The sequence below is a fragment of the Quercus suber genome, unplaced genomic scaffold (genome assembly GCF_002906115.3).
Source record: "Quercus suber isolate HL8 unplaced genomic scaffold, Cork oak 2.0 scaffold_207, whole genome shotgun sequence".
Classification (NCBI taxonomy): Eukaryota; Viridiplantae; Streptophyta; class Magnoliopsida; order Fagales; family Fagaceae; genus Quercus; species Quercus suber.
This window is the reverse complement of record NW_027069665.1, coordinates 875,824-893,383: the sequence shown is the minus strand read 5'-3', so window position 1 is coordinate 893,383 and position 17,560 is coordinate 875,824. Positions and strand designations below refer to the sequence as shown.

The 17,560-nt window shown below is 36.0% G+C and overlaps 1 protein-coding gene across 1 annotated transcript; it reads left to right on the top strand.

The window, feature by feature from the left end:
- The first annotated feature begins 958 nt into the window (after positions 1-958).
- Positions 959-16,335, top strand: LOC112036200 (vacuolar protein sorting-associated protein 53 A). Its single transcript, XM_065779411.1, has 15 exons — positions 959-1,080; positions 2,079-2,174; positions 2,703-2,797; positions 3,127-3,183; positions 3,387-3,537; positions 4,851-4,921; positions 5,510-5,634; positions 6,128-6,288; positions 6,391-6,532; positions 8,571-8,634; positions 12,833-13,018; positions 13,132-13,173; positions 13,890-13,994; positions 14,085-14,144; positions 16,231-16,335. The coding sequence occupies exons 2-15, from the start codon at positions 2,126-2,128 to the stop codon at positions 16,318-16,320; spliced, it is 1,398 nt and encodes a 465-aa protein (XP_065635483.1). The 5' UTR covers positions 959-1,080; positions 2,079-2,125; the 3' UTR covers positions 16,321-16,335.
- Positions 16,336-17,560: the final 1,225 nt, after the last annotated feature.

Genomic DNA, 17,560 nt, shown 5'->3' with positions numbered 1-17,560 from the left:
AAATTGGACTCCAATTTTGTGACATGTATCTTATCTAAATTTTTAATTTTGTGCCCAAAAAAATGATGTATTAACATTTAACACGGAAGCCAAGAAAACCACAATAATAATACTCATTGGCCTAAGCAAGAACATCTCACTTGCACACTTTATGGGTGATCTCAATAGAGTCTGGAACTCTTCTAATCCCACAACCAGAACCAAGGAGTCCAACGAGAAAGACTATAAAAGTAAAACATCATCTCCTCCTAATTCCATATCGTCATCCCATGTCTCTTCCTCTCTCAACCTCTACCAANTGCGACATGGTATTTCTATATCTAAATTTTTAATTTTGTGCCCAAATAAATGATGTATTAACATTTAACACGGAAGCCAAAGAAAACCACAATAATAATACTCATTGGCCTAAGCAAGAACATCTCACTTGCACACTTTTATGGGTGATCTCAATAGAGTCTGGAACTCTTCTAATCCCACAACCAGAACCAAGGAGCTCCAACGAGAAAGACTATAAAAGTAAAACATCATCTCCTCCTAATTCCATATCGTCATCCCATGTCTCTTCCTCTCTCAACCTCTACCAATTAGATCCACACATTGTCCCCTCCTCCTCCTTACGGATTTCTTAGAGTAAGGTCAGGTTCAAACACAATGTTCAATCCCACTCTTCCTTGCTTCACACTCTCTTAGCGCTTCATTGGCGTCTCCAAGAAGATTCCAAGCTCAATGATCAGTTCTTATTTTTTAATAGATTTTAGTGTGTCTGGATTAAGATTTTGTTAATTTGTTGAAAGTGACAAAAATATAATCATTATATTATTATTAAGTTGAAGTTCAATTTTAGAATTCAAATCGAATCAAATTAATTTCTAATTGTAGTTTAATTTTGTGCTATGTGTCCATTTAATTTTTAAAATGTTGGTGTTAAGTTACTTCCCTATCTTTCTACTATAATAAAAAAAAAAAAAAAAAAAAAAAAAAAAAAAAACGAAACACATTTATATTGGTTTCCATTCTCTTCTCGTCTCTGAGTTCCAACGACAGCGTCAACTTCCTCCCCCTGTCCTGTCGTTGCAGGTACTACTCTTTTCTCTCTCTTGCTCACACCTCTCAATTATATTATTTGTGATCTGTTGTTTACAGTTGTAGATCTACTCACCATCCCTCTTTCGATTTTCTAATTTTCGCTTTTTTTAATTCATAGACAACTATTTTTCCTTAACTAAGTTCTTTTTTTTTTTGGATGAAGTTAAACTTAGCTCCTAGAACTGAATCACAATTCACAAATGCCACTTCCATTTTATCAATTTTAAGCTGCTGCATTACTGGGACAATTTCAATATAGTAATGGGTGTTGAACTATGCAACTTTTTTTCCCCCCAAGTGTAAATGCTTGGGCAGCATAGAAATTGGGCTAATGTGAGGGTCTTGAATTGTGTTAAAGGTAGTCAAGATGATAAAGTAGGCATTTCTGTTTGTTTTTAATTGATGACAAGCTTTTTTTTTTTTTTTAATATAGATTTTTACTTTGGGTTGTATGGGCACCAATTTTATTTGGCTGAACCAGAAATCAAAAGTGGTTCAAGTTTTGGCTGTACGGATAGATGATTTGGACATGGTTTCATGGCATCAATTTTATTTCCTTAATTACACTGTTTGGATATATGGTTATTGCTTTTGGGCATGAGCATAAACTGGTTATATATATTACACAAAGTGTGATGTTAGAGCATTTGGCAAGTTTTCCTTGTGTAAATTAGAGTGGTGCAACTTTGCTTTGTGTCGAATCCTTGTTGCCCATATGAATCTCTCTCACTAAAATACGGAATGATGCAATATGCAATTAGGACCCTATATGAACAGAATCATTTTGTTCTTTCAAGGAGAGAAGAGATCATGCATCACAAAAATAAATAATTGGATTTGGTGGGTAGTGGGTGGGATTAACACTACAAGTCTACAACACTTGAAAGGTGGGTGCATCATTTGGGAAAGAGAAGTGGATGTGTTATGACATATGATGCCAAAATGAAATGACTTTAAAATTTTGGATTTTTGTGTTGATTGGTATTTAGGGGGCAAGCTTTTGCACGGAATTTTTCAGTTCTTATTACCAGCAAAGATGGACAAGTCAAGCACCTTGGAATACATCAACCAGATGTTCCCTACAGGTTTGCTGGCTGTGTGTGTGCGCGCTAAATTTTGTACCTCTTTGTTATGTTATGCATATGTATTACAAACCAGAAAAGAGGATGTATGTGGGTTACAGAATGTAGCATAGGCTAGTAAAAAATGCATTCAGTTACATATATATGAATAGATGGCCTCTATAAGAATATGAAAATCTCTAATATTAGATAATTTGGGGATTATTTTCTGAATGTAATCCCAGTTATCATCCTGAAAACATGATATGGGTTGGGTTGGTTGAATGGAATTTTGCAACTACCAGGTGGGAGTTGCTCATTGTTCGAAATTGTTAGTGAGTTTACAGAGTATATGTTGTTACTAGTTAAGTTTGCATACATGAAGACTTATTTTTAATTTTTGGGACTCATTGCATACTCGAGATCTTTATTATATAATTTCTAACTAACTTATAATAACAAAAAAAAAAAAATTACATCCTTTCTAGCTAATATATGTATCCTTATCTGATACTTGTCATGTTGACATTTTAAAATGTGGTGAATATTCAGAGGCATCTTTATCTGGTGTTGAGCCACTCATGCAAAAGATAAAAAGTGAGATTAATCATGTGGATTCTGGAATATTGGCAGCTGTTCGTCAACAGGTCATGATCTTTTCCTGTTTGTCTTTTGATGTCTTAATCTATCAATTATCAAAAGTATTTAGACTGCATTACACTCTCGTTTGGGCTTTGCCATTTCTAATACGGAGAGCTGAGGCTTTGGATGCCACTCACTTTTCTGTAGAATTCTAGACTTCTAAAGAAGATATAAAATGTGGAATTCGCAGAATCATTCGATTAGGATATTTTAATCAGTTGGGCAATAATTCAGTTGCAACTACTTTCATCTAACTGCAAAATGTTCATGCAATTTTAAAAAACATGATTATACCTTATTTAGTTTTTTGATGGCTTGGCTACTGTGACTTCAGAGTAATTCCGGAACCAAAGCAAAGGAAGATCTTGCTGCTGCTACGCTTGCGGTGGAGGTCTGGTTTTTAGATTTGAAGTTTTAAATGTTTATTCAGATTATTATCAAAATTGGTTGCACTAATGAAGTTTATCTACCTTAAGCATTTTGCTTTACTCACATGATTAAGCCTTAGTAATGCTGTATTTTTCATTTCTTGTCTTATCTTTGGGGTGTCTATGTTTCCTTTTTTTGATATTTGTTCTATCTTCTGTCAAACAGGAACTCATGTATAAGATCCGAGAAATCAAAAGCAAAGCTGAGCAAAGTGAAACAATGGTCCAAGAAATATGCCGTGACATTAAAAAGTTGGACTTTGCAAAGAAGCATGTAACAACTACAATTACAGCTCTTCATCGTCTAACCATGCTAGGTTTGACTCTGATATCCTTTTATGTTTTGTACATGGAGTTTTCCTGAGAGTTTTTATGGTTTCTTCTTACTAAGCTTGTCTGATTGAAACATAATGGATTGTGTGTGTGTGTGTGTGTGTGTTTTGCTTGAGTTAGATACATAAATCCTTTTTAATGGAAAAAAATTAATAAAACTCTATCAATCAAATAATAATAAATAAATAAATAAATAAATAAAAAGAAAAAGAAGAAGAATCTGTTGTTAGGAAGAAAATGTAAAGGCAGTTGCAATACAAAGGTATTTTTGTGGGGGAGGGATGGGAGATGAATTTTAAGTACCATTTGGTTGGTTAGGAATGTTTGTGAACCACTTCAAAATGGAGGGGGAGAGGGATGGTTTTTCTATTAAGTTTTGGCATGATCATTGGCGTGGTGGACCACCTCTAAAGGAGAACTTTCCAGGTTGTATGGTATTACACATAATAAATATGCTACAGCGCCAGAGTTAATATCTTTCTTAGGGAAATGCTATCATTGGAATGTCAGTTTTAACCGATTGGTGGAATTAGAATCGGTTCTCTTTCATGGATCTACTTTATTCTGGTGTGTGGAAAGGGGAGGGGGTGGATAAGTTGGGCTGGAAACCTTCTTCCCAGGGGGTTTTTGAGGTTTGATCTTACTATGTAGTCTTACTATCCCCTTCTCAGTTGTCTTTTCCTTGGAAGACTGTGTGGAAACCTTAAGTGCCAACCTCAGTTTTTTCCTATGGATGACGGCATTGGGTCATATTTTAACTAATGATAATTTACGGAAACATCATCTTGTTATTATTTATTGGTGTTGTATTTGTAAGAGGGCTGAGGAGACTTGTAATCACCTACTTATACACTGGCCTGTAGCCATAGAGATGTGGCGCATGGTGTTTACACTGTTTGGGGTTTGTTTGGTTATGCCCAGTGGGGTCTTAGAGCTTCTAACCAGCTGGCCAGGTAAGTTTAGTAGGCATAGGAATGGGGTGATTTGGAATGTGATCCCTCATTGCCTAATCTGGAGCATTTGGCAGGAGGGGAATTGAATCCATGAGCTGAAGCTACTTTTCTTCCAAACTTTACTTGGGTGGACAAATGCATCTGGTGTTTCCAACTTTACTTCTTTGCCTGATTTGCTTGATAACTGTACTTTCTATGCATCTTAGTTTTGTTGTTTTTATGTTTTTGGTTTTCCTCAGCACACTTCCTATGTGCTTTGGCCCTTTGTATCTAATTTTTCCTTTCAATGAAGTTTTATAATTTATTAAGTTCTTACTTCAATACTGTTTTACATGGCATGACAGTCTCTGCTGTAGAGCAGCTTCAAGTTATGGCTTCAAAACGACAATATAAGGAGGCAGCTGCACAACTGGAGGTACCCTATTTGTTAGTGGATTTGTTGTCATCTCTACTGTAGGCCAAAGATTTCTTTTGATACTTCTTTAATCTTCTCTCTTGTGGTGTACTCTAGCTTGGTAATTTTCCACTCTCTAAGGGCATATTGTTTTGTGGTACTTCAATGTCAAAAACTTAGGTTTTCTTTTTCCCGCCGGAATTGGAAATATAGTTATCAACCTTTTGGTTTTATTGTCCGTCTGTAACAGACTATATGATGCAGGACAGATTGTGCTTTTCTTAATTTGACTCAGGAAATTTGAATTTTAGCATTGTATTTGGAGTAATTGGTTGTGTTTTGATGTAGTAAAGGTTGCAGGAATGGCTCACATTTAGTATAATAGGAATTGTAGTCATGGAATTAAATGTTTTTTACGGGGTTTAATCTAGAAGCTCCAGGCTTGGTTTGCAGCAGGCAGCAAAGTGGTCTAGTAAACACTATAATTTTTGTTTGTCATAAGGATAAAATTTTTGCATTTATGAAGATGTTATCAGTATTTATTCATACAAAGTTTTTTTTTTCCTTCTTAAAAAACAGTTTTAATTTTTGGTTCATGATGCTTGTCAGGCTGTGAACCAATTATGTAGTCACTTTGAGGCATATAGAGATATTCCAAAGATCACCGAACTCAGAGAGAAGTTTAAGAATATCAAGCAAATTCTCAAGTCACATGTGTTTTCTGATTTCTCCAGGTAATTTGTCGTTATGGTTCTTCCCATATTTAAGAACTAGTTTTATCTAGAAAAGCTGCATTCTTGTCATTTGCATTTTTCAAAATCTTTACTTATTACAGAATATACTTATTTAGACCTAGTTACTTAAACAAGATAATAGAGGAGGGAAGCATAAAATGGACAGACACATGCGCTCATGTGCACTCAGCCACTCTGATTACTAGATTCATATTTCATTTAAGTTCCTAATGAAAGAAAGAATTTCTGAGGGATAGTCAACTTCAGGGACATCCACAGTTGATTTTTTTATGTAAGTTGTGACAGTATGAATATTGATATTGGCAAGCAATTTTAGTTCTACAAGTTTTTCTCTGAAGTGTCTTCTTGGAATCATCTCCCCTTTATGCGTCTTAAATAAACATAATTTCCCAGGAATCCATCTAGTTTTTGTTGCTACAAATATGCTAGCTGTAATTTTTAAGGTCCTCCTCTGTTCCTGTTTTAATCTCAGCTTAGGTACTGGAAAAGAGACAGAAGAAACTAATTTGCTGCAGCAGCTATCTGATGCTTGCTTGGTTGTTGATTCTTTGGAGCCATCGGTAAGGGAAGAGTTGGTAAACAATTTCTGCAGCCGGGAGCTTACTTCTTATGAACAAATTTTTGAAGGAGCTGGTATGTCTTACTTCCTACTTAGTTATAGTTATGCTTTCTTTATGAGGAAATCACTGCAGATATTCATTTTATTTGAACTTTTCAATTTTTCTATATCATTAGAACTAGCTAAGTTGGATAAAACCGAAAGGAGATATGCATGGATAAAGCGCCGAATAAGAACAAATGAAGAAATTTGGAAGATCTTTCCTCCTTCATGGCATGTTCCTTACCGCCTCTGTATCCAGTTTTGTAAGAAAACAAGGTATGGTATCTATGCGTCTTTGACATCAAATCATTTTTTTTTTTTAAATTAACATGAGTTGAGTGCTTCATGGATAGCTCAATAACTTTCACGATTTTCCAAACTTTACCATAGAAGCCAGAACCTTTTTAAATTTGTTAGCAGTTTTGAATAATATTTGGAAGAGAACACTTTAAAATATCAAAACCTGGGAAAAGTGATGTTTGGACATCAACATGGGTGTTGTCAGTTGTCACCTCATATTTATACAAAGTTTTGAGTCTTTTGACCTATTTGCATGAAGAAAACTAAATGCTTTGTCCCATTTGCTTGTAGTATAACATGTAATTAGAGATAAGATTTTTTTATTGTAATGTAGTGGATAGCACGTCGTTTCCTTTTTTTTTTTTCTTCAGATTTAGTTTCATTTACATTCTTCACATTAGTTTCTCTTACGCGGGTTTTTACCAACACTGGTTGAAATAAAATTTCTCCCTTTACCTTTTACTCACAATGTAAATGCTCTACCATTTGAGGTTTTTTAGACAATTTCCGGGACTGATACTGGGCAACTGATATCCTGATTCGGACATACAACAAAGGTAGGTTTGTGGAACGAAGTTTTGCTTATTCCAGCAGGGAGATCAGGTATAGGTTAGGGTGGTTTTGTTGTCTTGGCACAACCACCGAAGGGAAGCATGACAAATTAATTTTTATTGATGGTAATGAAAAATTTTATTAAAAAAGAAGCCAAGCCGACTACATTGGGGATGTACTGTGGGGGCAAAAATCAAGAACAAAGATTACAATGATCAAGTAAATCAGTAATGGAAAAACAAGTAAAATGCGACAAAGCCACACTCTAAACAAGGAGAGTATGGCAGAAGAAAGACTTAATGGAGGCAAGTTGGAAACAATGGTGACCTGTCACAACCAATGGCAAAAACTTTGGGGAACCCATATCAAGGCAGGAATGGAAATTTGGAAGGGAATAATCAAAGGAAGATTTGGTGGTATGACTTGTGAGATTTTGGGAAAGAATGGAGGTACGATAGAAGGATCTGGAATTTAAATTTGAAAGGCAAAAACTATTCGTACTGAGTTAGGGGAACAGGCTTGTGACTGCTAAATTTTGGGTCCCCAGAACCGTAGTTGTAATTACTAAAACCCATAACCAGCCTATTACGGAAGCAATGGTTCAAAACACATGACCCAGTCTGGTTGTTAAGTGAGGGAGGGCTATTTTTAGCACCAATCAACGTCAATAGGGGGTGCCTAAAGATAGTGTTTTAGGCAAAACGCCAATAGGTTGGTTGTTCAAGAACCGTTTAAATTTCTGGTCGGAGACTCTAGGCTGGGGCTGGAACTTGACAGTACTTTGTAATTTATCTTAGAACATAACTTAATTGAGCTACCTATAGAGAGAGGGGCGTATTCTTGGTTGAATTCCACTACATTAGTCAGTTGGTGCTGCATGTGTAGGTACAGTGGGGAGTCCATGGACTATTTGATGTTGCATTGTGATTTTGCATATGCTTTGTGGACTTGTTTTCTCAGTATTTGGAATCCAACAGGCAATGTTAAGAAATGTGGGTGACCTGTTTGGTTGGGGCAAGAATATTTTTTTTGTTTGGAACTTAGCCCCTCTGTGCTTGTTGTGGACTTTATGGAGGAGAGAAATCATTGTATTTTTGAAGATGTGAAAATTTCAGTGGTTAAACGTACTTCACTAGATCAATATATGAGTGGTCTCATATTTTGGGTCATAGTACTACTCATTCCTTTGTAAATCTCCTTGATTCTGGTATCATTTTATTTGTAATTTATTCCTGTTGTGCCTTTCATGGATACCTTATGTATACTCTACACACCCTGTGTACACTAGGTAATTGCTCATTTTTTATAAAAAACTTTTTACTTATGAAAATAATCCATCCTTTACACTCATGCTTTCAAGATATTAACCACATCTAGGCTTTTGAGGACTATCAGATAATGATTTCTACTCTAGGGTAATATCATGTAGAACCTAGTTTGTGATAAATGGTTGTGTTTTCAGGAAACAACTTGAGGAGATCCTTGATAATATGAAGGAAAAACCAGATGTTGGGACATTATTGATGGTAAGCCATATTTTTAAACACTTTTTAATGATGGGCATAATTAATACTACTATGGCCTGTTTGTTTTTATTTTTCAAGGTATTTTTGATTTATTCACTAATCAGTTATTCAACCTGATTGTGAGTTTATTGATACCTCAATTTTTTAGATAAATTTAATCTTTTCATATATTTTTCCATTTTTCTTCGATGAGGAATTTTATGACATCCTTAGACTAACCAAATGCTATCTTGAGCTTAAATAATAGATTTACTCAATTTTTAAGGTTTGACCACTTGAAAAATCCATATTGAACAGGCAGACAAATTATTTCTTAATTTTTACGTGTAAAAGTGCTATTTTAACTAATTGTTACAGATACTTTAATGCATCTGAGGATTTAATTTAATTAACTGATATTCTATCATGTTTTCTTCCACAACTTTGGTTTGCATCCTTTTTGGATTCATCTTATGTTACTGCTGCTTGCAGCTCAACTTCATCTTAAAATTGGTTCTCAAATGGAATTTGAAATATTTGTTGTCCCTTTGCATATAATTTGATTAGTTTACTAGAAATCTTCATTGAATGCACTTTAAGAATTCTTAGACATTGCGGTTGAAATTTAATTTTTATGGTATGTTTTTGGGGCCAGTTGGGCTATATATTTGAGATGTTTATGCAGCATTTGCCTCACTAAAATATTTTTTCTTTGCATCCACAATTATTCTTTGACAATAACATTGCAGATTTACAAGCCACAGGGGTACATATTTGGCAAGCTAGCTTGTACCAATCCCTGCCTAATTCGAACTTGGGCAGCTTGGTTTGGGGCCTTTTAAGGTTAGGTTTGACTTGGGCTCAGCCAGAAATAAGTTCCATCTAGGTTAGAGTTGAGGTCCTTGAACCTGAATCCAGCACTTAGTTCAACCCATAAGCATAGCCCTTTAGCCAAATCAGTTGATGTAATACTTTTTTTTGCTGAATGATGAGTATTAGTGATGTCAGAAGAGTTCAGGGCTTGGTCCACCTGCCCTCCCTGCCTCCAAGATGTTGATAGGAAGAACGGAGATGAGAAGGGCCTTGAAACTATTACAAAAAGGAGCCCACGAAGCAAGGACATGGGCATCACAATTGGCTTGTCTAACAACAGCTGAAAAAGAGCAAAAAATGAAAGGAGTGTCGCCCTCAAAAATAATCTTGTCCAAACCCAAATTATGTGCTGATGATACTGCTAATAGTGCAGCCTTAGCTTCAACCCTTAATGGATCTCCACTGACTTCAATACCTGTCCATGCATAGATACATTTCCTTAAATGATCACAACACACTGCAGCAAGGAATGGATTGTCTGGCCTAATTGCTGCATCAAAGTTGATTGATTTTTAACCAGCCAGGAGGGGTGGGGACCAAGGGGTATGAGGTGGTTTTGTGTTTTGGTTGTTTGTGAATTCCCAAGCTTGGATGTGGAAGAGAAATTTTTTGTTTATCTCTTGTGCAAGCTGGTGGAGGGGGCTTTGTTTGGTGGGGGGGGGGGGTTGTTCATGTGAATCTTAAAAAGCCAACTTTCGATTCATTTATAACACCACCAAAGAACAAGTTACAAGCATTTACAATAATATTGTTTCTCAGGCAAATACTCAAGTTAATTAGGTTGCAGCAGTTCAATAGAAACTTTCTGCCCATCTAAGGTTTCCATTCCATATAACCTCAACAACAGAGATCACCTAAAGCACCTTATTAATCCAAACTTATTGTTTTCTTCCTTCGCAGTTCTAATTGGGCAATTGAACATTTGAGTTTGTTGATGGTAGGACTAGTAGAAATTTATGTTCGCTTTTGTAATTAGTTGGCCTCATAGAAACTGTGTGGGCATCTGAAAATTACTAGCCAAAGAGTCCATTTTTATCCTTCCTTGACTTTTCCTTCCAAAAGGGAATTTACTCTTTCTCCAACCAGTTTATGATTATTATACAAAAAACCTATAGACAAAGAGATGTCTCAAGCACGCATCTTCATAGGAAGCAAGTGCTTGGCAAGTAAAGAACTAGGTTCAGTATAGTTCTCAACTACTCCAGAAAAATAAACTAACTTAATTTTGAACTGCTATTTAGATTAAAATTCAGTTTTTCTAGACAAAATAACAAATTGTTAAGTGTTTAATAACAGTTTTGCAAGATGTTAGTGATTTGGTTTAGTTCTGCATTTATGTCCTTCAATAATTAATGTTGACAAAAGATGTAACAAATACAACTTAAAACTAAAAAGTACAAGGAACCTCATATGGGATAGGATCAATAATCCTAAATCAAAATATTCGTGGTTGGTACTGAAAAAATGATAGGTACTCTAATCAACTTTGCAACTTGCCAATGCTCTATCTCAAATGGCACCTCCTCCCCTTGTAAGAGCAAGGTGGAGGATGGAGTCATAGGTTTGTAATTACCAATAAAGAAAAAACAAATAAGGCTGCAACTAGGCCGGTTGGTCCAGTTTGGAGGCAACTAAAGGTTTTAACCAGGCACACTCTGCTTGGCCAAGCCAGCCTGTCCTTTAGCCCATTCCACGCAACATGAGCCAGCTTGGATAAAAAGTTGGGACCAGGTTTGGAGTCGGGCTAGCTTCTAATACTAGGCTAAGATAGGTTGATCTTCGGGTCCAGTTGGGATTGGTTTAGGCAAAGCTGGAACTTAAATCCAAGCCAAAATTAAAAATTACAAAATAAATTTTTATTCTGTTAATAAAAAGAATTATAAAATTAAGACTGATTTACTTTGAAATTGATTGGTTTAATCATAATGAGAAAACACAAGTTTAATGACTATCAAAGAATTGCAACTATATAAGATTAAGTTTGATATACTTCAAACACAAACCTTAAACAGAAGCATCATAAACATAAGATTCATAGAAACAACCCAAGTTAGAAAAAACCAAAGTTATACTGTTATAGAAATAGTAAAAATATCTAGATATGAAATATAAACAAACCAAACCCAGGTGGAGTATGGCCGCAGAATCCAGGCACAAATGGGCTTCCCTCTAAACAACAAATATTTGAAATGCAAGGCAAGTTAACCACCAATTGCTCATGTCAATGGAAAGGAATCCTTAATTCCAGATTCATCATCAAGAAAGGTATATGCACCAAAATTGGTAATGGTAGACACACCTATTCGGGATCACCCTTGGATTCCCTCACTTGATGGATTCATCCCAATTCCAAACCCGGCACAACCAAGCTATGACATCCATAGAGTGTCCGACCTCATTAACCCCAATTCCTTCCAATGGGACAGAAAATTTCCAGTATTCAACTCACAAACAGCCAGAAAAATCCGTGATATCCACATTTCCCCAACACAATCACAAGATAAATTCATTTGGGTCCCAAACAGTTCAGGAAAATTCAAAACAAAATCTGCATATCTCACTTTCCCAACCCCAACTCCTAATACTACCAGCCCCCTCATATCAAAAGATTGGAATTCTCTTTGGAATGCAAAAATATGTGTTAGATTCAAAGTGATTCTTCAGAAAAATAGCATGGGACATTCTTCCCACAAAAGCCATTCTTCAACTCACATTACATCCAGGGACCAATCCTGCATCTTCTGCAAAGGAGAAAGCAAGATAGCCTTCCGCCTATTCACACAATGTCCATTTGTTCAATCAGTGTGGCTCTCCTCTTCTTGGCCTCTCCACCTGGATCATGCTCTTGCTAAATCCATGTACCCTCCTCCCTCTCTTTTGAAGAGTCCCCAAAATTTTTACTCTTTGCAGCTGTTATCTGTGACCAAATTTGGTTCCAAAGGAGCAAGCTTAACAAGAGTCCAATCAGTCCCACCCCATCACCCTCACCACCACCCCCCCCCCCCCCCCCCCCCCCCCCCCCCCCATCTCTCTCTCCCCTTTGTTCATCCTTTTTCAGCTCTTCACTTTCTTTATTTGATAATAAAGATGCATTTTATTGCAAAGAGACTACTCCATGCACAAGGAACACAGAGGTTGCCTCTTCACTTTCCTTGCAAGACAGGGCACTGTGTCTAGGAAACCAAGTTGTTCCCCATCAGTTTTGCTTAAAATGATAGTTGTAATGATAAATATCACATGAAGCGTTCATTATAAATTGTATACTGCAACCTGTCCCATGATCATTTTTAATTTATTTTGTCTTTTGTCTTACATTGACGTTTTCCATGCTGGGGTCTTGTTTTAGGCACTGCAACGTACTCTAGAATTTGAGGATGAATTGGCTGAGAAATTTGGGGGAGGAACTCGTAGCAGGGAGATAGGTAATGAGATTGAGGAAATTGGTACAGGCCAAAGTTCTAGTCAAAGCATTTCAGATATTCGAAAGAAGTATGAAAGAAAACTGGCTGCACATCAAGACAGTGGGACTGAAGTATGCATAATAAATTGCTTACTATTGCTGTGTAAAGGTTTTTTTAGTAAAAAATCTGGAACAATATTAGAATATATTGTCACCCGTTATTCCTTTTGATATTTCTTTGACAGGAACATGATCGGAATAAAGATCTGTCAGTGCCTGGAGCTGGGGTATAATTATCTGTTTATCTTTGCTCTTGCATGTAATTTATTGATAGTATAAGCATTGCTATATAGCGGAAACATATCTAAGGTCTCCAAATCTACATGCTGCATTCGGCTTGAATGTTTGTTCAGTCATATTCACCTCTTTAGTATATATCCATCCAAGTGATTTTAATCATGGATAGGATTTTCTAACCTAGCTACTTACATTCCTAGTTCATGGTTAGTAGCCCTGCAATCTCTTTAAAACAAGTAACATGAAAATTGACTTTGAGAAAGAAATTCCTTATATTACATTATTATGATGTTAATGAAGACGCCTTATCACATTATGATATAGTCACTAGAGTTGCAATGCTTTGGTAATTAATTCCTATTTGCTTTTCCAATGGAAGCTCTAAAGCACTAGATGTACTGAAATAGGTCTAAGTGCTTGGATTTGTCATGTTCTAATTCGTAGTTCTTAGTAATTATTGTGGAAAGGATATTCATACATGCCAATATTTTTTTTAACAATATAGATCATGCAAGTGGGATTAATCTAGGATGGTCTTCTCTGAATTTTGCTATTATAGCTCCTCTGTTCTTATCAAGGGTATTCTTGTTGGTCTTTTAATTCAGCACTTCTTATTGAGATTATAGATTTGGTCTTCTTTCTCACTTTTAGCTTGTACAGATGAAGCATAGGTCCTGAGAATTATCTGCATTGTTTGATTTGGCAGTTCAACTTCCGTGGAATTATTTCGTCTTGCTTTGAACCCCACTTGATAATATATGTAGAACTGGAAGAGAAGACACTAATGGAGAATCTAGAGAAACTTGTTCAGGTATTTTGATTGTGCTACTTTTTCACTACATTCTATGATTTTCTTGTGCTTATTTTGTTGATTTTTAATTTTTAATTTTTTTTTAAATAGGAGGAGACGTGGGATATTGAGGAGGGAAGTCAGAATAATGTATTATCAAGTAGCATGCAGGTAAACAACGGGACATTTTTCTGTCATTATTGAAATTGACATAATGCATGAAGGAGCAGCATTCCAAATTTGCCTCTTATAGGATTCCTGAAGTTCCTATCCCAGTGAGTACCTCAATTACTGTTCTAGGCATTGCCCAGCGCATCCACACCCTGGAGAGACCTAAAAGCCAAGGCCCACTACCTCAGATTATAATTACTGTTCAATTTAGAGCAATTTCTGTAGCTATTTTATATTTTTTTTGTAGACTCCCTTAAAATCCGGGTAGATCTCTGGTTGCTGGATCTATATTCAATTGTGGACTCAGGTGTCATTCTAGTGAAACCAACTGAAAAGGGGATCACAAAGTTATTTATTTTAATCTAGATTAATTTGTTTAATATCTATTTTATGATGTGGAACGTCGTGGAGGCAGGGCCCTTTGGGCCCACCCCCAGGGAGTAAACCACGGATACATGACCCCACCTACTAGATTCATGTATCAGGTAATCTAAGGGAACTCCTAGTGGGGATTGAACCTAGGATGTTTGGGTCTATAGTTTATCCTAAGCTTCCAACCACATGGCTGCACCCTAACAGTTATTGTCACCTAGGATGATTGCCTGCGCAATGAGCGATTGCTGCTCATTTCGCTGCATTGGGGGGGGGGGGTGGGTGAAGTCATGGATTGAATAGATTAAAAGGGATTCCTACCCAATGAAGAAATTAAATATATTTTTTAATTCCAAAACACAAAATAGGACCATTTAGATCTATGTAAGATTTAATCTAGATTTATTTAAGTTTTAAAGTAAATTGTATTTTTATTGATCGATTAAAATTTTATTTTAGGTATTTTTAGGTAATTAAGCTTCTAGTATTATATTACCTGGAATAGAGGTTATTTTTGTAATCCAATAAGTGGGATTTCCCAAACCCTAAACCAATTAGAATAAGGGTTTCCCTAGTCAACTAGAATTAGGGCTTATCATCAGGCCAAGAAACCAGTTGGTTTTTGGTATAGGCAGGATTTGAACTCCAGATCTCTTATTCAACAATTAGAGACGTTACGAGTTGAGCTGACTCCAACCAACCCTAGGTGTTGACTTCTAGAGGTTTTGTACTCTATTGCTTGGTGCTGACTCAAACAAGTCAATGCTGACTTCTAGGTTTTCTATCCTTCATTTTTCAGTTCTTCATTCTTATTGTTGCATCGTTTTGGTTTTGTCCTGCGTCACTTACTCATTGCATTATAAAATTAAAAAAAAAAAAAGGTTTTCCTCTTTAGATCACATCCTGTGATCCTACTAAATTGTATGGTAGCATCTGTGCCATCCCTATTTGTGGTACATTGGATAATGCCTAAGACAGTTGTGGAGGTGCTTACATGCTAGGAAAGGAAGTTTTGCTGTGATGATAGCTGCAAGGTTTAGAGTTCAGTCCCATTTTCTATTATGTAGACATTTTGGTGATACTGTAGTAATTAAAACTTTAACAATATTGTGCTTAATCGGAACCACTTAAGTCTTTATCTTAAGATCCTTGTTACCTTGTATAATTGGGCAAATGTTTTGACACTGTATTATTAATAATAATAAAAATGCAAAAGGCACACCTTCTAAATCTGACAGGACAAGTGTTCTAGACAGCCTTCATTGTAAGTCTTCCTTGGACTCCTTTCTTTTTTTAATCTTAGATTGTAACATCTAGGAGAAATCTGCATGTACCCCCTGCTGTTCTCCTTAAATAAAATTTGTGTTACTAATAAAAAAAAAATGCTGGGTGTTTCTCAATGGTAGTAACTATAGTCCAGTGCAGTTGCTGCAATATAACAACTTCATTTTGATGGATATATTAATGGATTAGAACAACATTGAATATTCAGGTTGTTAAATAAAAGATCAGAGAGAGAAGGACTAATCATTAATGGATTAGATCCTCATATTTTGCCAAAATAACCTGTAGACTCAGTAGACAATTCGCTTCATGCCTTTTGTTTTGGATGCATCCATAAAAGCATGTCCTGTCTTGATAGGGAAGTAGACTTAAAAGCTAAATAGTTTTTTTGTTGTGCATTGTCTTAGTATACCTTTGTTGTCTTTTGTAGTTGTTTCTTATAATCAAGAGGAGCTTAAAGAGATGCAGTGCTCTAACAAAGAACCAGACATTATTTAATTTGTTCAAGGTGAGTTCTTGAATTTATTATTTTGGTACCATTCGTGGTCTGTTGTCCTTTTCTTCTTCTTCTTTTTTTTTTTTTTTTTTGGTCGAGACTGGTATGTACTCTATTGCAATGATGTTAATCATCATCACATAGAATTATTTTTGATATTTTAATTGTGGTCGTGGTCAGCATGAATTAAGTACTCTATTTTTGCTAAGCATGAATTAAGTATTCTATTATCAACAAAATAGGTGCTCTTTATGACTCCCTTAGGACAAGGACACAGAATAGGGTGGAGCATATGATGAGGGTAGAGGTCATGGGTACTAGATGGCCCAGGTGTCTGCTTAACTTATAATTTATAAAGAGTTTGGCCCATCTTTTCCTGGTTATCTTTGTAAGTTACCAATGGGCTCTAGGGCCTCCAGCTCAACTAGCTCCTCCTCCGATTATAAGTTCTAGGAGTGGTCATGTTTTCAACACCCATTCATGCATGTGTAACTTACATGTTAAAAAAAATCTTTGGAAGTTATCCTAAGAAATTAGATGATTATGATCATGTGCTTGGACTAACTGTAAACCTAGAAGTCTCTGGTTCGACTCCTAACTTAGGCATTTCACGATTTACCTAATGCTTGCTCAGTGGGGGTGTGCAGGCATCTGGGGTTTGCCCCTCAGGAGTGGTCCCATTGGCCCATACCTTGAGGGGTTTCCGAGTAAAATATATATATATATATATTATCTCATTATCAAATATTGATGAAAACCACTTTTAAGACAAAAATGTTTAGTGAAATCTTAAGAGTTGGAATCCAGGGATTCTTCTTGATGGATTTGTATTCTTTTAAGATACGTTCATTCCTATGGACCATGGCTTTGGGGAGAATCTTGACCTCCAATAATTTGAGGAAGCGTCAAGTAGTTGTGATAGATTGGCGTTGCATGTCTAAGAAAGATGGGGAGACGATTGATCATTTACTGTTACATTGACCTCTAGCTTAAGAGCTGTGGAATATGGAATTTCATTAATTGGGGTTTCTTGGGTTATGCCAAGAGGCATAGTGAAACTCTGGGCAGGAAAATTTAACAAATGTAAATCTGCGGTGATTTGGAGTATGATTCCTCATTGCCTTATGTGGGGTATTTGGTGGGAGATGAATGCTCACACTTTTTAAGGAAGTGAGAGATCAATCCATGATTTGAAGCTTTTTATCCTTCCGACTTTGCTTTAGTGGGCTAATTTTTAAAAATATTCTTTGGCTGATTTGCTTGA

Excerpts from the sequence above, each read along its gene's own strand:
- LOC112036200 (XM_065779411.1), top strand. The coding sequence starts at position 2,126 with ATGGACAAGTCAAGCACCTTGGAATACATCAACCAGATGTTCCCTACA. Across the intron at positions 3,538-4,850 it reads TCATCGTCTAACCATGCTAG|TCTCTGCTGTAGAGCAGCTT; the intron begins GTTTGACTCTGA and ends ATGGCATGACAG. Across the intron at positions 4,922-5,509 it reads AGGCAGCTGCACAACTGGAG|GCTGTGAACCAATTATGTAG; the intron begins GTACCCTATTTG and ends GATGCTTGTCAG.